The 25000-nt window shown below is 38.7% G+C and overlaps 1 protein-coding gene across 7 annotated transcripts in view; it reads left to right on the plus strand.

Annotated features, from left to right (window-relative positions):
* SATB1 (SATB homeobox 1) overlaps nt 1-25000 on the plus strand; it is a 103470-nt gene that overhangs the window by 57779 nt on the left and 20691 nt on the right. For all 7 annotated transcript variants that reach the window (XM_047099475.1, XM_047099474.1, XM_047099476.1 and 4 more), the window contains 2 exons: nt 1576-1788; nt 10539-10694. In XM_047099475.1, coding sequence (XP_046955431.1) covers nt 1576-1788; nt 10539-10694 — 369 coding nt within the window. The remainder of the gene's footprint in view (nt 1-1575; nt 1789-10538; nt 10695-25000) is intronic.

A 25000-nucleotide genomic window follows, 5' to 3' on the forward strand; every position in this document is an offset into this window, starting at 1 on the left:
TTATTCCTGTATAAACACAGTTGCAGCATTACTTGTCAGTATTATGAATGAAGGGACACGCACCCTTCATTCTTCAGTCACATTTCTTATGGTAAAACAAAGTTTGGTTCCCCTTTCCAGACCAAGTGAGAGACTAAAATTTAGCAGTAAGCCCCCGAGCCTATTGGAGGCTCTTTTTAATAGCAGCCTGTTCAAATCATTTTTAAAGTGGACCATGGTTTTATACTCTCTGCATCCACGTGTTCTATTTGGACAATGTGGTACCTTATCCCCGAAGAATTAGGAACAAAATTAGGTTTGCATTTGTAGGAAGCCGTGAAAACACCCAAATGTTATCATCTTTGGGCTCACTCGTTTTGATATGAAACTTTGCCTCCCCTTTCCCGAATGTACTCTTTCACCATTTCTGCAGGGCTGCTGGAAAGTGAAATTTACAGATTATATGGAGATCTTGGCAACATTTTATTTCGAACTGTACTGTGATAAACTGATACTCTGGCTAAACGTTGAAGGCAAACGTGTCCTGGTATTCCAGGCATTATTTCATGCACAAGATAGAACAGGTTAAAGGCTGCTCAGTCCTTATCAAATGGACAGAAAATTTTTGTAATCATTCTATTTCATATAATTCTTTAAACAAAAATGAGGAGACTCATTCATTGTTGAAAAGCTTCTCCTAAAAATTAAAAAAAAAAAAAATTGGTTGACAATTCATGCTGTAGTATTTAGGGAGAGGGACACCTTAAAGGAGTTTACAATGGTTTGTAAATTTCTTCTATTACTAATAAAGACTTCTATTCCTTAAGAAATTCAGTAACTACAGAATTTGATAGTGTTCTTTTCCTGGGCATGTTATGATGGATTTTTGCAATGTAAATATGGGGTTACGTGTTTCAGATTTAATCAATGTTTTCTAAAGGTCAGAATTTCAACCTGTTACCCAGAGCATGACAGTATTTAGAATTTTTCGAGAGAGTGTGTATACTTTCCTTGAATGGTAAATACAAAGAATCACTTGTCATTGACTCTTAATTGAAAATTAAGGGATAACTTAAAGTACTGCCTGTGAAAACGTAGCATAAATCTTAGATGATGCTTTACTAATACTCTTTTTCTAACAATTCATCTTCTGATACTCTCTTTGAAAGTTCTACTTCTCTAGTAGTAGCTTTGTATCTTTATGTATTGGGCTGTCAGCCTTCCACTGCCTTTGTCTAGGCAGCTTGAGAACTATACAGTTCAATGCTGTTGTATTATGAGCATTTCATTTATTCTTAACTTCGCTCGATCGTCTCTCTGTGAAAGATTTCATGGCAAGTTAAGCTACTCAAAGGAAGGAGACCAATTAGGCAGCTTCAGTTTGTGTTACACGTAAAGCAGATGCTTAATAAAATTAAGAATACAATTGAGGCTCTCTCCTCTTTACCACTTCAAATGTAACTAATACATTTCTATGTAGAATTGATGCTTCTGACTGTTCATTTTCTAAACAGAGTGGAGAAGGAGAGGGAAGGATCACCGCTGGCTGGGCAGAGCTCAGGAGCAAGCTCACCCTGTGCCTTTCATTCCCTGCAGGGCTTGCTTTCAGAAATCCTCCGAAAGGAAGAGGACCCCAAGACTGCATCCCAGTCTTTGCTGGTAAACCTTCGGGCTATGCAGAATTTCTTGCAGTTACCAGAAGCTGAAAGAGATCGAATTTACCAGGATGAAAGGGAAAGGAGCTTGAATGCTGCCTCGGCTATGGGTCCAGCCCCCCTGATAAGCACACCGCCCAGCCGCCCTCCCCAGGTGAAGTCTCCTGTGCTCTTTGCCCTTCTTTTTCTTCTTCCTCCTCCTCCTCCTCCCTCCTCCTCCTCCTCCCTCCTCCTCCTCTTCCTCCTCCTCCTCTCCTCCTCCTCCTCTTTTTCCTCTTCTTTTTAATGTCTGAGGAAGAATCTCAACAAGAAATTGGAAAGATAGATGAATAGATACCAATTTTTCTAAAAATAATAATTCATAGAGTTGCTTGAGGAGAATTTGGTCCCAAATCAGTGATTCTGATATAAAAACAATAAGCTACTAATTAGAGGAAAGAAAATTGCTTTCTGTTGCTTCCTTTTGGGGGTTCTTTGGGGGTGAAAAGTAGTCTTTAAATGGGATGTTTGTCTCTACTACTATTATTAAGTAAAGAAATATTTTAAGCTCAATACGAAAAAAAGTAATAGTCCATTTTATCCCTCTGAGTTTTAGAACTGCCGTTTGAATAGTGAATAAATAAAAATAAATAAATAATTCCATTTGTATTTATGCTTTCCAATACGAACTGCAGCTGGTACCAATTACACATCATCTCGTTCGTAATCTTTCATAATTAAGTTTAATACAATCCTTGAAGGCAGCTTTAAATGGTGCTGATAAGGAACGCCATCCATATTCCCAGAAATGGGCACATTTTCTGTTTTTCTAAATTTTTGCACTTTTAGAAAAGACAAAAGTCACCATGCAGTTGGAAGTAGGGACCTGTATAGGGGTCTGACTTTGTGTACATGTATCTATATTTATAGTTTTTAAATAGAGTTTTAAAGATAACCTTGTAATTAAGTTGATTTGCAGTACAAACTCGTAGATAAAAGTTTGATAATGGATTAGACTTCAAATCAATAGGCAAGTATATTTTTTACACATTTAATTTATAGCATGTACAACTCTTAAAAATAAGGTCAGCTAAAGCTGGATCAAAACTGAATATGGGAGGCACCTGGGTGGCTCAGTCGGTTAAGCGTCCGACTTCAGCTCAGGTCACAATCTCACAGTTTGTGAGTTCGAGCCCCACGTTGGGCCCTGTGCTGACAGCTCAGAGCCTGGAGCCTGCTTCGGATTCTGTGTCTCCCTCTCTCTCTGACCCTCCCCCCTCACACTCTGTCTTTGTCTGTCTCTCAAGAATAAATAAACATTAAAAAAAATTTTAAAAAACTGAATATGGAACATAAAATATTCATATAAGGTCATCATGAAATTGTATTTTGATGTTAATTTCTTTCCATCAATAGTAAAAAAAAAAAATTCCCACCTTTCCAAGTATGGAAATATAGAAAAAGCTCATTCAACACTAAAAATGAAATTGCCACAGATAATAACTTCATCAGTAAAGAATAGACATAATATTCAGCCACTTGTTGAGGTCCTTAAGCTGTACGTTGTAATGTTCTGAAATGAATCTTTTGTGGAAACATCCAGAGTGTTTTCTCCATTTTATGTAATAAAAATCATTCGGTCTTGATGTCTATAGGCACAGAGTGTAAGGAAGTCATTGCTGTAATTGTGAATAAGAAAGTCATGGGTCTCTAGCAGAGAATAATGATACTTATCTGCATGTAATACATATCTACCTGTCTACACATACAGTTACTGAATTTGATCTGTAAAGCTTTCCTTAAAATATTTTTTAAGGAAAAAAAATGCAGAATTCTTTATGTATATATGTGTATACATACATATATACGTATATGTGTGTGTATATATATATATATATATATATATATATATGGTTTTTAGAGAGTGATTAAACAAAAAAAATTATGTACTTTGGACTTGGTTTAACACTTAGTTTGTGGTGTTTAGAGTTAATGCACCATCGTTAGTTAACTTTGCTTCTATAATCGTCACAGAAGGCCTCTGGGCAAAGAGTTATTTTACTTATCACTTAATCTGCAATACTAACAAAAGAATTGCTTACTTAAGATCAGTATGAACTTCAGCATTAAGCTGTTTCTTTTTTTTTTTTTTAATCTAAATATTTGACTTAGTAGTTCCTTAAGACAGTTTTGTTTTCTAATATTTCTGTGATTTTAATGCTTTTGTTTTTTCTAATGTGATTCTGCTATCCTTATTCATCAAGTTTTTCCTTTAGCCACATTTACATTAATTCTTTTTTTTTTTCAACGTTTATTTATTTTTTTTGGGACAGAGAGAGACAGAGCATGAACGGGGGAGGGGCAGAGAGAGAGGGAGACACAGAATCGGAAACAGGCTCCAGGCTCTGAGCCATCAGCCCAGAGCCCGACGCGGGGCTCGAACTCACGGACCGCGAGATCGTGACCTGGCTGAAGTCGGACGCTCAACCGACTGCGCCACCCAGGCGCCCCTAGCCACATTTACATTAATTCTTAAGTGGTATTTCTTTTCATATACCATTAAGATACTCTTGGATAGCTTTTTTATATATACGTCTAAAGACTATGTCTGCTGGTAAGTTGGGAAGAAAATATAATTTATTTTGGCCTGCATTATTGATTAACTAGTTGAGCCACCCTTAGCTTTATTTGTTTGTTCTCAAAAGGGGTTGAGACCAAGCCCATAGCGGGGATACCCAGCCAACGATGAACATGTATGTAAAGTATGTAGATACCACAGATTCTTAGTGAAACTCTTTCAAAGGAAAACAGTTTCTGTTAATGCAGAATTACTAGCCCTCTAACCAAATTCCGAAATGATTATCAGATGTGTGTAATTTTAGTTCACTGCTATAATATACATCTTCAAGTATCTTAACTTGCCTAAGAATCCCTTTGCATGACTTAATATTATTTTAATAGAGCTCATAACCACTTCGTCCACCTTTTACCCTTTAACAATGACTTTCTGAATTAAATTTTAAGAAATCTTAAATGTATTAAAAGTATTATCAATGTGAAATGAGTACTTAAGATTTGGAAAAATGTGTTCTCCAGCGGCGGAGTTAGTATAGTTTTGCAACAGTTGAAATGGAACCAATACACCATACTTAAGGTTTTAATATGTTTATTACAAGTGATTAAAATGGAAGGGGAAAAAAGGACAAAACCACAGTTACAGAAACAAACTGCAGAATTTTATCTTTTTTAATTTTATATTTTTGACAAAGAGGAGTCTATCACATTTCATTTCACCGTACAGGAAGAGATTCAAAACATATTTTGAGACAAGTCTTTGGCTTGGTTTGGAGCCGAACCCTGATTTCTTTCTAAAGTACTGCTTTTCAAAGGCAGAGGTCTCTTATGGCTCACAGGAGACCAGACTACCTTTAGGCCTGAGAGAGCTGGATTCTCTTCCAGCTCCTTCCCTGTAGAGTTGAGGTCATACAGAAGATGATTGATGTTATATTTTTAAGAGAGAAAGAGAGAGAGAGAGAGAGAGCACGCAAGTAGGGGAGGGGAAGAGAGAGAGGGAGATACAGAATCTGAAGCAAGCTCCAAGGCTCTGAGCTATCAGCCCAGAGCCAGACACGGGGCTCAAACCCATGAACCATGAGATCATGACCTAAGCCAAAGTCGGACACTTAACTGACTAAGCCACCATGGTGCCCCCATACAGAGGATGATTGAGATATCTTCCCAAGGTCATACCAGACTAAGGACCTAAACTATTGAGTAACTCGGATTCTAAATTATCTTTAAGAAGGCTCTTCCCTGGTTTTAGTCAGGCCCCAAGTTTTATTCCAAGGAGTACTTCCCTGGGAAAATCTAGGCCAACCTCAGATATCACCAGAGCTCTTGGCTGGCTGCTGCCTAGGTGAGATGCCCCTGGTGCAGACCTGTCCCTTGTGCCTCAGTAGGGGCAACTGTGCCATGGGCTCTGTCCTCTGTCAGCAGCAGTTGGCTCTGGGCCCAACCTACTTGCTGAAGCCTATTTTCATAACTTACGTTTTCCAATTAAAGAAGTAAGAATACTTTGTACTTGATAATGGTTTCATAGTTCTCTAGCACCCTCATGCACGTTAGTTCATTGAATCCTCATTTCAACCCTTTGGTAGGAGAAAGAGGAAAAAAAAACAAAGTTAAGACTTTGTCAATTTTCACGACCCCTATTAAGTCTCTTGCTCTTTCTCCACACCTCAGGCCACCTCTTCAAAACGCAAACATTTTAGGAAGGGGAAAATGAAACGTGGGGACTTTTTCTGTTTGTCATAGAGGATGGGAAGTTTTATTTTTAGATTAGGAAGAGGAACACATGTGAGAACATTCTCCTGATACAATATGTTAAATGTTTGGCAAATGCTCTGCTTTTGAAGACTTCAGACAGTTAGGCATTTCTGAAATTGTGGAGAGAGTAGCCCTTTCCAAACTTTGTTCGTATGAAAATGTCTGGGGGAACCCAAACCCTCCAAAGCTCCCTGGTCTTAAAGTTTGTTTTCTGATTATGGTTAGCAAATTTAACAAATGAGTTTATAAGAGGACTTTGATTAATAATAATTAGTGATTATTTTCTGGGACTTGTCTGTTCCATGGAACAGATCAGTTTTAAGTTGATGATTTCTGTTTAGGTGTGTGCTTATTTGATTTTATTTGTGTGTTTCAATATGTGTGGCTTTTAGAGTTAGCAATTTCTGTTTCCATAAGGACTGTTTGAAAGCCTCTAATTACCAAGTTATAACTTATACATGGATTACACGATTATTTTTCTTATATTTTTACATCTCTTTATGTAATTCTTTAGTTTCTCCTGAAGAAAGATGGGATATTTTATAACGGCATTAGAAAATGTCATAAGTTCCTATTAGCAATGTATAATTTACATAGTGGCTGCACCCTTCCGTCTCTTTACAGCAAAGTCTTCTATTATGTAATGAAACATGGCTTCAGCCATGGGCACTCAGTTAACATTGGATAAAAGTTTTGTTATGAAACATGTGGGCAGCATGATTTTAAGATCTTATATGCTTATAAGATGCTTCCCATTAACAGTCATCTTTTAAAATAACTAGAGGACTTTATAACGTCCGGATTAGGAAAATAATTAATATCGTTCCTAAAAAGAACAGAAAGAAAAGTAGTATGAAAAGGTAGGACCATGATATTCAAGACGGTGTTAATATATAAAAATTTAAGAATGGGGACCATTTTCTGTCACTGGTAAAAGTACTTCAAAACAGCACATTCCTTATATAACAATTCCAAGAAAACATCTGTAGTTTATATACCTTGACAAATAAATTCAGGTTGGATTACTCCGGGTAATAACTAAAGCAGATAAAGCCGTTAGCTAAAAATTAGACATTAATGAGCCTGACTCAGCAAAAGGCCACCAAAAAGCAGGTCCAGCATATCTTTAAAAAGTAAGAGTTTTTCCAAATAAAGAACTCTTGTATAACATCATGACCTCAGTATAGTGCAGTGGTTTCTAAAATAAGCATTAGCATTAGACAGACTTGAGTTTAGAGCTCATGTTGCCTTATGAATAAATCACTTCTTTGTTTTAGGAGAGTTTTCTCAATTTTCAACTGGGGCAATAATAGTACGTACTCGGGCCTGTTGTGCAGGTTAGAGCTAATGTACCTGAACGTGATGCCTAGCACATTAGAAACAACTAATAACTGCCAGCCTTTGTTATTACCATAGTTACTGTTAAAACTATGACCAACTTTAATTGTGTGTGTGTGCGTGTGTGTGTGTGCGCGCACACACGTGTGCACTAGGTGCTTGCAGGCAGTCCCTCCTCCATCAACGAATCGTACATACACTGATCAGGACCACAGTAGAGTTCGTTTTGAGTAGTATGTATGAGGTAGGTGGCATGTATATAGTACGTAGACTTCGTTTGCTAGCAGGATTTGATGCATTCAGCGATCCATGGAGAAACAAAATAGAATTTTCCTGGAAAACTTGCGTTCTCCTGCACAGATTTTAGTGAAATATAAAGCAGACCCCCGTGCTTGCACCCTGAGCTCACTTGGGAGGGTATAATCGTAGAAGCTCCGATTCTCAACTGCTTCCCCGGCGCCGCGGTAATGAGGGAGTAGCACACCCTACCTTGATAAAAGCTATTCGGAAAGCAACTGCATTTATTTTACCTCCTGTGCTATTTGCGGAGAAGAGCTGAAGAGTAGTTTGTTTTGCCTGGAATGAACTACTTTATGAATTTTAATGTGTGATATAATATTAAAAGCTAAACCAGGATTAACGAAGATTTTTTTTTGTACTAAGCTAAAATAGTACTTAGTAGAGTGAGGTAGAAAAGATTTTCGTTTCCATTTTTACCTGGGGAAAAATTCAGCTTTCATATTTTTGAAAAGCTGTCCAAGTCAGTTCCCCTTAAGCAATAGCTTGTGCTTAGGAAAAAATGTGATTCCAGAATTCTAATAGCTTATCTATGATAAGATACATATCTGAGCCAACAAGATGATAAAGAAAAGCTTTTCTAAATATTTTTTTAAATGAGTGATAGAGTTTCTTTATATTTAAAAAAAAATTGTTGCTCTAATTTTTTTTTTTTTTCAGTTTTAAAGGTTTCGTCTGTACGCCTTTTCCACTTTTGATTGTGTTGCCTACTAGGAAGCAGTTACTTGATTTTTTTTTTAATGATTTGAAATTCTTGCTTTTTGGTTCCAGTTGAAATTGCTTTATTAAAAAAAATTAAACAGAAGAAATTTTTAGAAACCAGATCACAGGGTTGAAACAAATGATTATAGCCCACCTCAAAGATAAATTCTTAAACATAGTTTTTACAAAAGAATGACAATTATTTTAAAAACAAACTGAAACAAGTTTCCAAAGCCTGCTTCCTTAACTATTGCTAAGCAGATTGCTACCAAGGAACTTTCTTCCAATGTACTGGACTTCATGCCCCCATTTCCATAACATTCAATTTTCAAAGCGATTGAAATGGCTTTTCTTTTCTCTTTCATTTAAGCAGTGAGAAAAATAGGTATTAAAAGAGACCCCATGGGGTGATCAAATCTATCCTTCTGCCTCAAAGCAAGACCACCCCAGAGCAAAGTTGCGAATCTCACCAAAGCAACTTTGTAGGCAATTTATGGTAATGCTTTAACTCTTCTGGCTCCTAAAGTGGTATTTAGCAGATTATTGCTTCAAAGCCCCGGGTATGTTCTTAGTGGCCTCCAGTCGTTAATATACCTCCGAGAGTGCCCTTGCATTCTGGAGCCATAGAGCTGGAAGGGGCATTCTGGAAATCACACTTCCACGCTTGCCATTCCCATCTCCAGCTTATAGGTTAGTAGTGGCAAATGAGGTCTAACCAGTTGGTGACTTACCCTGCCTTACTCTCTGTGTCCTCACTTGGGCCTGTGGCCCACCCATTTCACAGCATCATCCTTTCAGTGCCTAGAAGGGTAGTGTCCAAGTGGAAGAATCTCCCTGCCTCCTCAAGTTAAGCAAGTTAAGGGTGTTATTTTGCTAACTGGCTAGAAGTTAGGAGGCATGTTTTAAAGACTTCTATTTCCTCTCAAGTGCAGAGGATTGAATTGCTTTAGGATAACCTCTGCATATCTTTTGATAACCAAATATTAACGGCGATTCTGAAAGATTTGCAGCGTGACTAAAAGGATGTATCATTTCGTGACCAAAAAAAAAAAAAAAAAATCATTCATTGTGGAATGGACTTCATTTTCTGTTGCTCATTGTATATGTGAGGAATTGTCCAAGATGATAACGGAAACCTGGGCACTGGAAGGGATCCTAAGAAATGTGGCCCTTAGTGAGTCATTTTGCTGGGAGAAGCAGGGTCCTGCATCTGTGGTGACTTCATTTACATTTTCCCCAATTTCCTGGTAAAAAAGCAACGACATCGTGTATATGTAAAAATTTCCAGGCTGATTCACATGACTGCATAATAAAAATTAAATTAGGAGTTTTAAAAATTAGTAATAGTTATCAATAAATTTTGAGGTTGAGATTTTATTTTTACCCCCAAATTTTGTGTCATTTTCCTGCTGATACCTGCTTATTGTTATTACCAAAGGCATTGATGCTAATTTTTCGCTCAAGATTATTCATTTTGAATATATTTATAAAGTCACCAATTCTATAATATGTGTAACTTGTAGTAATGTTCTGTTAAATATTGTGAAACATTTTCTTATTGTCTGGTTCCACAAGTCAAAAGGAAATAGTTACAGACTGGGGTGCCAGGAGAAGATGAAATAATTATACAGAACAGCTCGGACACGCACGTGTAAAATGCAACCAGCCTTTATGATAATTAAACAAGGCACTCTACCTGTTTCATGGATGGATAGAAGATTTAAATATGCAGCTTTGCAAATGGCTTTGTTATGGAAGATTTTAAAAATGAAACATAAGAGGAACAGGCATTGAAAAAAAAGAGTCTAAAATTAAAAAGGCCATAGTATGTGATAGCTATTAGTGATGCAATTGTCTATTAGGCACCGGGCACCCAGTGAAGGTACAGCACTGGGCATTATGATTTTAATTGTGAATTTCCTTTGTTAGAATTGCAATGGACAGTAATTGGGAAACAATTAGTTTAGGGTTTTCAAGTCTTTGAAACTATTCTGTTTTCCAGAAAACTTACTTTATGATGCTCTAATTCCTGTTTGTCAGCTGGCAATTGCTGTCTTATTACCGATGCAATCACCTGTGACAGTGTGACTTTCTTAACTTAAGCAATCTGATCTCGGGGTAATAACTAATGTTGAATGACTGCACTGTTGATCACCTTGATCATAAAAGGAACAACAGTGTCCAGTTTGGATGCCGAGCCTGAAAAGCTTCAAAACAATTTGGCCAATGAAAAATGACAGTCATGTTGAAAATGTTTTGTAGGTGAAAACAGCTACGATTGCCACTGAGAGGAATGGGAAACCAGAGAACAATACCATGAACATTAATGCTTCCATTTATGATGAGATTCAGCAGGAAATGAAGCGCGCTAAAGTGTCCCAAGCACTGTTTGCAAAGGTTGCCGCAACCAAAAGCCAGGTAAGAGCCTCTGTTAGGCACTGAGAATGTTGATCCGCGATGCCTGTGAAAATTTCTTTCAGAGGGGTGTCTGTTTTCAGTATTGACCCTACTGAATTGACCCTATTGCAGTATTGACCCTATTGCATCCGTGAGAGGTCAGAGTCTCCAGGATTATTGACAGAGCTCTGTGATGAAAAAAATATGTTGTTCAGATTCAGGCAGTAGATAAGTGGTTCTGTTTTCCTCCCAACACCTACTCTCCAGACCAAGGATTTCTCGGTAACTCTCTGGGGTCAGTTAATAGTTGTTTTCAGAAGGATATTGTAATGTAGAGGCAATTTCTCAATGTGGTCTATTGTACTGGTGCAAGTAACTTGAATTACTATTGTTTCGTTATTACTTAGATGACCTTGATCTCCATCCTAAAATACTGCAAACATAATAGTTTCTTCTGTTCCAACTCAGCCATCTGCATCTATTAGGTGCACTCACTAAAACAAACCAGCTCGCCCACCAAACAAAACTTTGCACATTAATGACCCTCATTTTTACATAGATACATGATATGTAAGACGTACAGACTGAATTGCAACTGGAAAAACTGTCCAAGTCTGGTAAATTATAAATGAATAGAAATGAATTGGAAAAGTTACAAGTCCCCACTAAACAAGATGAATATGTAACAAAGGACAGAAAATGCAGTCCTTTATCAGTATAATTTTCATATATTGATAATTTGTGCCCATCAAAAGCAGGGTCATCCATAGGAACAAACTTATAATTACTTCTAAACCTTTGTTCAAAGCCACAAATACTTTTTAAAGGACCAAAAGAATACTGAACTGTCTTCTCCTTTACAAAATATTTGGTAACAAGATCAAGGTGGGGATTTAGAGGCAGTCAAGGGCTCAGGTGAGATTTTAACAACTTGCAATTTTAGACAGACATGTTTTCCCTATCATTAGTGAACTCTCCTTTGTAAAACGGCCTTCTTTGCTGCTGTCAACTTCTGATAAAAATATACAATTCTGAGAGTATTTACATTCACTGGATTGACTATACCATACTTTTTTTTTTTTTTTTAGCTCTTCCTAAAATTTTTCTCTATCCGCATTAATCGTGGTACTTGATAGGAGTTTTGCTTTAGAAAAGGTTGTTCTTATTTAAGTTATAGACTGGTTGAAATACTTAAGGGATATCTTGGAAATGTTATATAAAAATGATTAAACTCAAGCTGTGGACTGTAAAAATTATAGCTTTATAGGCCACATGCCTGCCTACCCTTCAATCACTGTCAAAGTGATAATTTCTACAATAATATGTTTCTTTTATTGTGAGATTCTAAACATCAAGTGCTGTTTAAACATTAAACTGAATTGTTTATGTTAGTGCTGTACTCAGCGTGTCATACATCAGGCCACCGTAATCTCTCATGGAATGTAAAATTCTGTCATGAATCATGGCTTGTATATCGGAAATTACTGTAATTTTGATTGGAAATTACAGGGCTCTTGAAATGTTTCTAATTATGATAGAATGTTAGAGCCGCTTCAAACCTGTGTGCTTCTTCAGATGTCTTCATTTACATGCCAAGACTATGCATTAAGGAGAAATGTCCTGTTCTCCCTTTACCCCTCACCCACCCACCCTGCACGTTCTTGTTTGGGCTATTTAGTCTAATTATGATGAGGATCTCGTATTCAGACGTATATTATCTTGCCTTTCTTTCTGATCCTACATCTTTTCTGACCTGTCCAATTAAATTAGCAAGAACAACAGACTGGATCCCTATAGAGCCCCTTTCTCCACTCCCCAAAATAGATGAACAGAGAAACTAGGTGTGTATTATTGTAATATATGGGGTCAGCCTTAAAACATACAAAATAGTAAAACTTTTTGATAACTGTCCTTTTCCTTGCTTGTCATCTGTCCTTGAATTCAGTGGCATTTCCTCCCTCCCCATTTCCTTTCCGAAACGCAGAGCTCCTTTAGGGTTGGCAGTCCCTTTGCTACCTTCATCCTTTCTTTCTCTTATATGATGTCTCCACATCTGCCCAACTGGGCTGAGTTACTGATGTGGGAACTCTTCAGACACTGGCGGCAGTTGGTTGGTAACGTCACGTGAGTGCTGTTCTGGCGAGTTTTTTAAACATCCCAGCTCTCTGCCCCTGTCCTAAGAAGCTCCTCGTGAGTCTCTTTCAGCAAGTGTCGATTGGCAGCTTCTGGGCCTCTGCCAGGACGGTGTGTTTCCCAGAACCCCTTAACCTGATCCCCTCATTACTGAAGAAGGAAGAATCCAGGGAGCCGGTTGTTGGCTGTGGGGTCCAGCATAGTGTTAACTTTCATTCTCTCGGATACTTATTCTTCCTAACTTCTACTCTCCTGTAACTTCCCAACAGAGGATTTTTGTAGTTTTCTCTTTGTTGGTCAGTTTAGGTGTTAGCACTGCCCTCATTATGAAACTTTGTAGAAAGATTTGCGATTCCTTAAAAATAAGCAGTCCAAAAACTGTGTATATATACCACTTGGAAAAGTGTGACTTAACAAGGGAAGTAGTCACTATTTAAGTTCTGTTCTGCCATGATTTTTGTGAAGGAAATGGAAAAACCAGCAAATAACCCCGCCCCCCCCCCCCCCCCCCCCCCCCGCTGAAATCTTCAAACTAGATTGACCTTCTCGTGGTCAAAATTTTAACCTCTAAAAGAGCGATTTACTTCTTGGATGTATGTGTCAAGGCTTGTCAGAGTGTGGCAGAGGTCCCTGAAAATGACGTGTGTGTAAAAAGGGAAGAACAGAAGTCTTTTATCTCAGCCCGTCTCACTCCATCTGCTTCTGGTTCTCTGGGCTAGCTTACCTTCCAGCACCGTCTTTGTACTTAGACTCCACTGTGCGTTACGAATGACCTACATTTAATTCTCAGAGTAACCTTTTGAGCTGGGCTTGTTTTCCTCATTTTATACGCGAGAGTCACCGGACTCATAAATAGTAGAGCCAATCCTAATTTCTTGATTCTCTGCATCTGGCCTCCTATTTTAGAATTTCCTTGGGGTTCTAGGTAGCCTCAGTCCTGAAGTGATACCCCGCTCCAGGAAAGAGGAATTAGGGGTGTTGGACTAATTTGATCGAGGGAACGGTGAGAACTTTCCTTTCTTCATTGACATTTCCATGGAATACGGGTTCTTACCAGAATAGGGTCCTTGGAATCCAGGCTTTTTCATGTCCCATTGTGCTAGGGGGAGATCCATGGTGGGGGATCCCCAAAGTAGGCTATGGTCGTGTCTGTATCACTGGTGTTATAATATTGAAAAATTATTTAACCTTTTTGAGCCCAAGATTCTTTCAACATGGGAGAAGGTCACATGCTACAATAGATGCAGAAGAGCTTTTAAATTATACAGCACTCTGCACAAATGGATAATGTCTTATAATGTGCTACCCAAGGGGCTCAGACCTCTACACAGAGTGACTTCTTATTATCTGTGTATGTATCTGAAATACTTTCCATTTTAAACTAAAAGGTAAAGCTTTAGGTAGCTGGGAGGCAGTGTAATTATTTGAAAGTTTCCACGGTCCCAGAATGTTACGAAACCACACATATCACAGTTGGGCTATGTACTGACTAATGCACAAAGTATTTTCGGTAAAAGAAACCAACTCTGTGGATTCCACCATTTCACATGTATTACATGATCTCTTCTTTTCGATGAGTAATAGAGATGGGATTGTTTTTAACTCTAATAGAAATGTCTGAATAAAATATGCAAGTAAAAACTGAAGGTAGGCTACTTTCTGTGCTTGGGTAGGAAAGCAGGCTAATGCAAACTTTAAAAAGATGATATGCTTTAAACATAATGTGAATAGCTCCAAATGAATACACTTTATATTCTGGGTATTCAAATAAGCAGCAGTTTTTCCAAGTGAATCATATTGGAATTTTATCAAACATTTAGTCTGATAACATTCAAATAATTATGAGAGCAGAATTCGCTAATTTTACTGTTTAAAAAAAAATAGTTGATTTGGGTAATAACCATTACGGTAGCAAGGTTCAGTTACTGTTCATTGGTTATAGTGTTTTCATATGGGAGATGGAAATGGAATTTTTTCCTTAATGGTGGCAGATGTTGGAATCTAATTTTATTCCACAGCAAACCCCCTGAGAGCTCTGAGACTTAAGGTGTATGTCCAGCAAGGGGACATTAGCGGCACCATAGGCCTTGCCTTGTACATCGAATTGTTACATTGATTTTCGTGTCTGCAGAGGTGGGGCTTCCAGATACAGTAATACAGGAGTACAGGGCTTTTATGGGCCGGTGCTGCATCGCCACTTGTGTTTAGAAAATGATTTCTCTCCGGTGCTTTATTGAACAGGGTATTTCTTTTAGGTAGAGCGACGGGATGATGAAAATTCTATCTGACTGAATATGACTGAGTATAATTTTTGGCACTCCCTACCCACCAGTCCCGTACAGTTACAGGACTCTTTGCCTGCTACTGATAACAGCTAGTTGATAGGTATGGTTTTAGTGCTCAAAGAAGAAAAAAAGAAAAAAAGTGGTTCTTTGCTTCTGCAAAAGACAGCACGACCAGTGGAAGAGACCAAATAATTTAAAGCCTTTTGCTTTCTTCCATTCACTTTTCCGACACTTTTGTCACCGAGGTTCAAAGCCTTTAGTGAGGGGAGCGAAGGGAGGGGGGAGTGGAAGAAAGAAGGAAGCTTTCGTGCATCTTTGTGGCCTTTGGGTTTGAAATTCTTAGATGGTGATTAGAATGTCTTAGATACAAGTACGAAGACATACCACGGATCAGTGGGGCTAGAAATGGGGCAAAAAAAATGTAATTTTCATTGCCGGGGATAGGAATGCATAGTGACAAAATCCAGGGGGGAAAAAAAAACCACGGAACCATGATTGCATACTGTATTCCAGCATGTTAGTGAAGGCATCTTTTATTTTGTCAGAATTAAATTATACTTCACGGAAACTATACTTTGAAGCTCAGTGCTGATTCATTCTTTTGGAATGTTCATGCAACAGACTTTGCTGCAACACGATTTCACCTGTGTAGCCTCTTATTTAAGACACAAAGGAGGCCCCTGCAGATCTGAGAGTCACGGTTTCTGTTATTTCTGGTGCCACATCCTTTTCTGGGAGTCTGTGGGATGATCTTTACATATTGTCCTCATAGCCCCTCCTCTCAGGCAAATCAAGTTTTCTTCAGCCAAGGTCTGAGGAGAGAACTGCCTCTTTACACACTCTCCATCTAGTGCTTTCTATTTTATTTAATTTTTTAATTTTTTTTTTTTATTATTTTTTACTGGGTAGAGGTGATCCTGGGAGATACGGCTCAAATTTCCCTGAATCAGCATCCCTGGTAGAGAAAGGGTCAGAGAAGTACTTTGAGGGGAGAGCAAGGAGAGAAGCAAGACCACCCCGAGTGTAGCCACTTCAGCAACCTGCCCATATGCCCATTAACACCCATGCGGGAGGCCCCCGTACTGCATTCTTGAATGATAAGGATGTGGTGTTCCATCTGTCTCCCATTTAAGGTGTTCTGTGTTGATAACCACCTAAAAACCTCTCATGTCTAAATACCGGGAATCCATATTGGATTTAGTTTTCTAAAATGTACGCCTGTTATATTTCTAGTTGGTTGCTAAACAGGACTATTGAAATCAACGGTTTTGTTTTTATTTTTTTTAACTTAGTTATAAAAAGACAATCTAATTTGTTTTAATGAGCAAAATATTTCGACACTTATCAACAAAAGATATTCGAGTGGCCAAAAGGAAAATAAAAAGGCTATCACATCATTCGCCATCAGAAAAATGTTAATTAAAGCCAAAAATATATACCATATCAAATTCACTACAATAACTAAAAGTGAAAAGACCAAGTGTTAGTGATGGTGTGGAACATCTGAGAAACTCATACATTGCTGACCATGGGAATGTAAATGGTACAACCGCTCTGGAAAAGCTAGCAGTTTCTTACACAGTTAAACATACAGTAGTAACATGTGATTCAGTCATTCCACATATATGTATTTTCCAAGTGTACCAGTTACCAGCTTATTGACTCTCAGTTCCATATCTACATTTCATTGCCTGCTATATGATAATGGAACTGAATCCTATAAATAGTTCTCTTTTGCCAGATGGTACAATGGTAAGCTTTAGAAAGAAAGAAAGGCTTTCTCTTTCTGGTTCTGGTGTCCATCTCCCATCAGGTTCTTCAGTACACACAGTTTTTTCTTGCAGGACCCAGCGGTCAAAGCATATGACCGCTGGGTACTGCAAGAAATCAACGGTTTTAAATACACAAATAGTGACATGCTCCAACAGTTTAAAGGGTACATGATTGTATGTTTCACGATGCTTTTGGTTTCCTTTGTTTTAATTTTTTTAAATGTTTATTTATTTTTGAGAGAGACAGAGACAGAATGTGAGTGGGTGAGGAGCGAGTGAGAGGGAGACACAGAATCCGAAGCAGGCTCCAGGCTCCGAGCTGTCAGCACAGAGCCCGTCGCGGGGCTCGAGCTCACGGAGCCACGAGATCATGACCTGAGCTAAAGTCGGACGCTCAACTGACTGAGCCACCCAGGCACCCCTGTCCCACAGTGTTTTAAGAGCTAGTTAAATTTGTGGATCTGAATACCAGCCTCCCTACAGTATAAAGACAAGCATATGTTTTATAAATCTAGGTTTTATAAATCTAGGATTCGATCGAGGAAACCCAGAATTAAGTAGAACACTTGCTCAATATATTTTTGGCTACAAAATCATGTAAAGGGATATTTTTCCTTCTAGACACTTGATGCTATCTATTTTAAACAACTTGGACAGATTTTCAGTTGTCCTCCTGCCGCTTTCAATTCATTTAAAATGTTCATTTTGGGGATGCCTGGGTGAAGTTGAGCATCAGTCAGTTAAGGGTCCAACTCTTGATTGTGGCTTAGGTCATGATCTTAGGGTTGTGCGATTGAGCCCCACGTTGGACTCCGTGCTTGGTGTGGGGCCTGCTTAAGATATTCTCGATGTCTCTATCTCTCTTCTCCCCCCCACCCATATGCACTCTGAATAAATTAAGATAGATAAATAAATAAATAAAATGTTGACTCTTTTCCCTTAAATTTAAAATTAATTAAAATCATGTAAATACATTTTCCTCATTGACCCATTTAATAAGTTAACCGTTATAAATATAGTCATAAGTCATTAAGCCTATTTTCTCCATCTTTCGAAAATGTCGCAAGAAAATTGTAGACAATATTGGAAAGGAATCCATTTGTAGATACCGGGCCAGCTCTTTAAAGAGGATCACCGTATGAGGAAGTCCAAGGAAGGTTACCACAAGAGTGGGTCACTTTAAAGTAGTTCAGCATACACGTTCTAAAGCACAAGTATACCAATTATGTATTTATAGAATCTGTTTTAATTGAGGCCACCTTTTGTCCTTAAATGTTAGTGTAAGTTGAAAAGCGTGGACTGAGTATCTGGCAGAGATCCTTTTTCTGGAAGCTCTTGTGTTATACGTTCGGTTTTGACCCTTCAAGAGTGAGTTCTTCAGGACAAGCTCAGGTAGCCACAAAACGGGAGCAGAGAAGAGAGCAAACCAGTGGGGTTTAACTCTTAAAAGCATTTAATCCTCAGGCTGCACGTAATTCTCTGACACTTAGCACATAACTGTAACACTGATACAATCCTTTCACAGACTACCAAGTTGAAAGAAAAAGCGTTTCCTCAGAAGTCTCAACAGTTGTCTTTTATGTTTTGGGTAGTAAAGGTAGGTTTTATTTTAGCTTTATCTTCTTTTTTTCCTCATATGAGAAATGAAAATAAAGGCCCTGTGAAATGAATGAACTATGAAAATGCATTTATGCAAAATGACAATAGAAAAATAGCTCTGGAAGAAACTGCACCATTAAAATTTCACATCAATGAAAGGTGCTAAGAGAAGGATTGAAGAACATAGGTTGGTAATACGAATCTAATGTGGATTTTTTTTTCTGTTCTGCCAGAATAATACCTTCAGTACCTTAAAAAGTAACCTTTAAGATTATTCATTTTTAGACGTATAGTTGTTAAGCTTTTACACATGCAATTCTTTTGCATGACAAAACACAACGTCATAGACAACTCATGTAAAAATAAATGTATATATTTTAGAGATTAGTAGAAATACAGCCATTCTGTTGTAGTTTGTCACGAAATACCTTGTAAAAATAGAAGTTCCATCCTCTTTGGGAGTTGCCATGTTGTTAAATTGATGAAGTGGTCTTTTTTCTAAGTCTTAATCTACGTCCGTTGTATGTTAATAGAGAATCTATTCTCCTTTGATCGCTTGCTTCAACAACTCCAGTTGCCTTTGTGTATTTTTTTTAACAGTTCCCTTTTCAACCAGTATGCTTCAGGAATTGGGTTTAAACACACTGTTTCATAAACTGCCAGCCTCCTCGGCCGCCTCAGTGCCTCTGATTCCGTAAATCAGATCATAGGCAGCATGCTGTCATATAATAAGGTGTCTGATCCTTATTACCAGTTTGTTGATGCACAGACTCCTTCAAATTGACCATTGCAACACATGGTTTCCCCTGAAACTAGCTGTGATAATTAGCGTGGTTCTAATGAGACAGAATGTCACTGATCTTGTGCTGAACTGTCGAGTATCGGCGCTACGGATGGGAACTGTCAGAGCCTGCCATCTGTGACAGCGCTTGGCACATTCCAGTGGCAAGGTAGAGCATGCTCAATAGAGTATTTTCAAACAAATGGCCCTTTTCTTGACGAGGGCTCTGTATTCTGCTCAACTGGAAGAGCGTTTGCCCCAACTTTGGCCTACGCGACACCCATTTTGAGATCCAAATGTGAATGAACATGTAAATCTCTGTTCCGTGTGACATAAGAGAGGCATCTTTTGTTTAGCAGGTGAATTTGAAGTGGCATTGCTTCCCGGGATTTTCGACTCTCCTGATTGCCCCATATTGTCAGTTAACAGGAAAGCAGTCATTTAAGATACTTTTCCCAATTTTAAAATTGCCTTGTTTAAAAGAGATTTGTTGGGAGTTGGGATGGCTCTTTGTGACAAAGCAGTCTGATTTGACGGAGAGAAAGGGGAAGGAAAAGAAATAGTTCCGAATGTGTATAGGAATACCCAAGTCGAATAGAAGAATTAAAATGGACAGGACACTTAGATCTGGAGGCTCCAGAGAGAAGTAGAGATTTTTTGCTAGACTAAAAGTCCAGCACTGCTTATCATTCCAAAATATGCTTTGTTGCTTTTTATTTCCTCCTCTCTGGCAGACCACACAGGGCTTGTTCTGAAGAACATTTTCACTAATCTGATCAGGCAGCCAAATACGCCGGGAAAACTGCTTTAATGATCCCACTAATTACCTCAAGTCAATATGAACTGTATTATTAGACTGAGGGAAAATATTCCATTAGGTCTCCCCCTTGGGAGTTTCTCCGCTTTGTGATGTCACTGAAGCCTTCACCCTCTCGCTTGTAATTAATTTTATTTACACACGCAGGCACGCACAAGGTCACACCTGCACAACCGGCGCTGGCCAGGGAGCTTGTGGCACTCCGGCTTAATCAGATCTGTCATAATTACCATTCTGCATGTTTCTGACACACGCTGTGAAATATTTCAATTTAACTGCCGCTACCAGCACAACCAGATGTAGTGCGAGTGTGGCTGCATTGGAAATATTATTCCTCAGGATAAACTCTCTCCTCCTCCTTTTTCCTCCCAACCCCCCCCCCCCTTACAGCTAATGTGGCACAGAAGCTGATGTATCCTGTAAATCTTGAATGCAGCGCTAGATTGATAACAGGCGATTAGACAGTTTAACCACAAACAGCTTGTTCATTTTTCACAAATGAAAACCACATGTGGTGTAACTAAAATTTCAGTCCCTTTTTTTTCTTAAGAGTTGGGGTATGTATGTGTGCGTGTTGAAGATGTGCTTAAATAAAAATAAAATGCAATGAGAAGAAGTTAAGTGTCTATAAAAATGGAGAAGTTGCCTGTTTTTTTCCGGGTTATTTTATCACAGTCTTCCTCAAATCCCGTTTTTCCACTTTCACCAAAACTCAAATGAGAAAAAGATTCTCCATTGGCCTTTCCATTATTTTGTCTAACGTTTATTTTGGATGGAAGGGATATTATCCCTTTGGTCTATTCCCTTGTTTTTGGTTTTGGTTTTGTTTTTTTTTTTTTTCAGGGTTAAACCTGTTATTTGAACATAAGTTCTGAAAGCATATTTACTGTTGGGCATATATAGCTTTTTAAAGGACAGTTTCCCTATTTTTTTTTTTTTTAATGAAAAGTTGCTAGTTTAGGCTTTATGGTCATGTCCCAGGCAATGCAAACACAAAATGGGGCCAATCAGGAAATTTATTTCTTAGAGATGTCTGTGGATCTGCAGAATCAGTCCGAAAGGTAGAGTTGAAAACCAGTGATTTCTGTTTCTGTAGAAAAATTGGAGATAACCTGGCAGAAAGTACAGGCTCAGTAGGTAACCATATAAGGCCAGAGTTATCACCAGTCTCAGAAGAATCCAGCCATAAAAAAATTAAAGTATTGGAGCCATAAGAAAGCAAGTAAGCCAGGAGAAAACTAAAATTAAGAGAGGAGAAAGAAATAGGATCAGTAGTGATTTAGAATCGTACCTCTGGAGAAGGTTCACCACAATCCACTTTAGAGAACATTTAAAACCATAGATACAGCCTAGTTAAAGGTCTTTTAATGCCAAATAAAATACACTCCTTTTCTTTTATCTTTACTTTTACTACTTCAGTTATGAACCTCACTTTTGGAAGCTTCCTAGGATTCTGTGGTGATTCCTATTATCTGATAAGAAGTGCCATTTCCCACAGACCTGTGGGCTTTTTATTCTTGTTCCCTTACTTTATTCATTTTCCCTCTTCCTTTGTTACTTTCTCACATTAAAAAAAAACAAAACAAAAAACTTCGCCGTTTTTGACCAGAACTTTCTTTCCTTTCACTCTGGCTATTTTCTGTGTGTTTTGGGTTTGCTGCGCGATCTCTTCCAACTGGAAATTTTAACATTTTCTGCCTCTTCATACTTTATTCTGGCTTGAATATCACCTCCAAGGGAAAACAAAAAGTATTTGCCTTTTAGTTAGAACCCATCTCCCATCTCAGATGCTCAGCAGTTCACATGGTCGATACCAAATTATTAGGTCAGTTTCTTTTCACAGTCTTCATCTGCCTTTGTAGTCATTTTGCAAGATGCAGATATCGAAGATTTGATTCGGTCCTCACCTAAGCAATCCGTCACAACAGTATCTCCTGTTGAATACAGATATCACCTCAAAAATCCTTCTTAACACAAAGGTGAAGGTGCTGGTCAGTAAATAGTAAAGTCAACCCACCACCGCTTCAGTCACTTGTATTTCAGGGTTCCCAAGAATACTAAACATAGGATGTATGGGGATGAGTCCAAGAAATGCGAGGAGTGGAGTTAAGAAAAAAAATCCCGCACCTTATAACTTCATTGCTACTGCCCTGGTTTTAATAGCCCTGAAGTTTTTGCACAGCTGCCTCAAGATCTGTTAGGGATAAGCCAGCATGCAAATGGAATCACATTTTGCAGTCATTAGTAGCGCTCACTAGGTAAAGGAAACTTGATTTGTTCCACAGCGAATGAAAGATTTCATTAACATTCTGAAAAATCATCCACTAGTTTTCCATGTTTGCAAACTTTTGTTTTTGTGTATTAGAATTTCTTTGTTCCCAGCACACCTGTTGATACAAAAGGGCTCAGGAAGGAGAGGAGGGAACAAAAAAGAGTTACTGTTTAGGGATGCTGTTTTATGTATGGAGTTTGAAAATATTGAGTATTTTGAGTATGGGAGAAGAGCATGTCTTGTCATTCAACTTAATTAGATTACAAAAATCCCATTGTTCAAAAAAAGATTACAGTTTTCTTTGTGGACCCTGCTCCACGACCCTGTCTAATAAAAGAACAGTTTTCATGTATCTGTTAACAAGTCATGGTTGAAGATTCAGTAGAAAGTAGTTCACAAAACTTTATCTTGCCCAACTCAGGCCACTTTCCCCAGCCACCGAGCAGCTGTTCTTTTGCATTGCTGTTGGATCCTCCTGAAAACGTACAGGAAAGTAGAATTGGCTATATGCTGTTTTCTTTCGGACCCACTATTTGCATTTTTCATTGTTGAAATCACCGATATCATTTACAGTGAAGCTCATCTTTTTATTCCAAGCTGACAGGAATGGGAGGGCATGTTTCTGAACATCTATGGCAGATAGAGATAGGGCGATGGTAACTAATTTACAAGCTCACAGATGGTTTATATAACAACTTGGACGTAAACTTCATCTTTCAGAGAAAGCATTGAGGATTGCAAAGAGTGGTGATCGCAGTCCCACTGCTATCATGCCGTGTGGCCCCAGGCAAGTCATTTAACCTCTCAGGCTCTGAACTTCCCCTTTAGGAAGGTAAAATTGGTTGGGTCAGATTATGTCTGACCCAATGTCCCTTGCAGTCCCGACCTCTGTGTGTTTGTTGCTGAAACAGGTGCACAAGTATGAAAGAGGATGCAATTTTGATTGAAGGTACTGCCGACAGGTGTGTTAGTCTAGGAATGAGTCACAGAGGAGGTAAGGTTTTGAATACTGACAGGGCTTAGTTTGGTGGGGGGACAGACAAAGTGCTATTTTGGGGCCTGTGGCCAGAAAGCATTCATAGGTGGGATAGAGTGGGGAGGATTGATTGTTTGAGATCCAGTGTGAAAACTTCATGTTGATAATAGATGAACTGAGGCTCTCGTAAAGTCATCTGAGACTGGTTATTACCTACCTGAAAGACCTCTGTCTCATTATCAAGGACCTAGAGGAACCAGTACAATATGGACATGAGATGAGCTCAGTTCAGTTGGGGAACGAGCTTGGCTTAACATGTGGCAGGGCAGTGGTTTGCCAAAACACTGTGACTGGAAGGTTGCTAAAGAGTGTCCTCCTTAAACACATTTTTTGTTTGTTTGTTTGCTTGGTTTTTTTTAACTGATGCCTGAAATTCTGCCTTTAACATCTCACTGTTTGGGGACTGGTGCAAGTCATGGGAAGGATAACACATTAAAGAGGAAAAACTATTCTTGGTCCATGAGAAATCCCCGGTTTGGAAGAGATGAGTGAAAGAGAAAGTACACCAGAAAAAGGAGGCAGGGAATGACAGCTCAGTTGAAGGAATAGCTTGAAGCCCGTATTTGCAAGTTCATAAATTGGTACCTGTAGCATTTAATAGCTGCTGAGGAGTGCCCATTCCCACATGTCTCCTTTAAATGTTTACCCATTTACTAATGGTGCCAGCACGAGTGCTACTTGTTATGGGTGCTACTTGGCTGGTTCATTGATGGAGTATTTGGTGGTTTAAATGAAATGTAGATTAGCTAAAAATAAATTACTTTCAATAAGGTCAAGGAAGTGAAAGCTGTAAATAAAATATACATTCACAAACAGACAAATGCTATTAGGAAATCCAGCTCAGTCCATGCCAAGCTGTTACTGTCTAAATTGCCTTCTTTCTTCCTGGCTTGCAATTAATTTTTGCTTGTGTGTTTGGAGATTGGGGGAAGGGTAATAGCCTAATGGGTAATGATTTTATTTTAGTATTTTGATTAAAGAGACTAAATAACTTGGACCCTGGATAACCATAAGGACTAAAGCCTTATCCATCAAGCTTAATTTCTAGACAGAAAGTTGCGTTGTATTTCTGGATACATTGAGCACTGTGCTACATATATAGTGAGGAGACGGATGTGTGCTCGGGTATTTTCTCCCTGTCCCACCCCCAGCCCACCCCCACCTACCATCTTTCCCATTCACTTTTTTCCTTGCTTTAATCCTCTATTTGACTAGCTTCCTTCTTGCCCTCTCCTCAGATCTCAAAGGCAAACACTTTATAACCGTTTGCTCTTTGAAAAGTGGTGATGAGAGCAAGGGCTGCTTGCCTGGCGCTTTGATTACCCTGGTTTCCTAGCCTTTCACAGGTCCCCGCGCCCCATAGGACGCCCATGTCACCGTTCTGTTCCTTTCCCTGCCTCCATCCTCTCTCTGCCCTGCTGCCTTATCCCCTTCTGTTTGGGAAACCCAGGTGTCTTCAGAAAACCCCATTAGTGTTCCTCTTTTGGCAGATGGGCATTTCTCAAAGGATACTCTGCTCATCTTGTCCACCTTTGCAGTTACTCGGCTGGTAGGAAGTTAACTAAATTAGAATACGGTTGCTTTGTTCAGAGGTTGTGCACCGTTTTGTAAGTTTGTAACGGGACCAGGAAG

Source organism: Lynx rufus, unplaced genomic scaffold, assembly GCF_022079265.1.
Source record: "Lynx rufus isolate CCGP_SWC_20201006 ecotype Redwood Valley unplaced genomic scaffold, mLynRuf1.p SCAF_5, whole genome shotgun sequence".
Taxonomy (NCBI): Eukaryota; Metazoa; Chordata; class Mammalia; order Carnivora; family Felidae; genus Lynx; species Lynx rufus.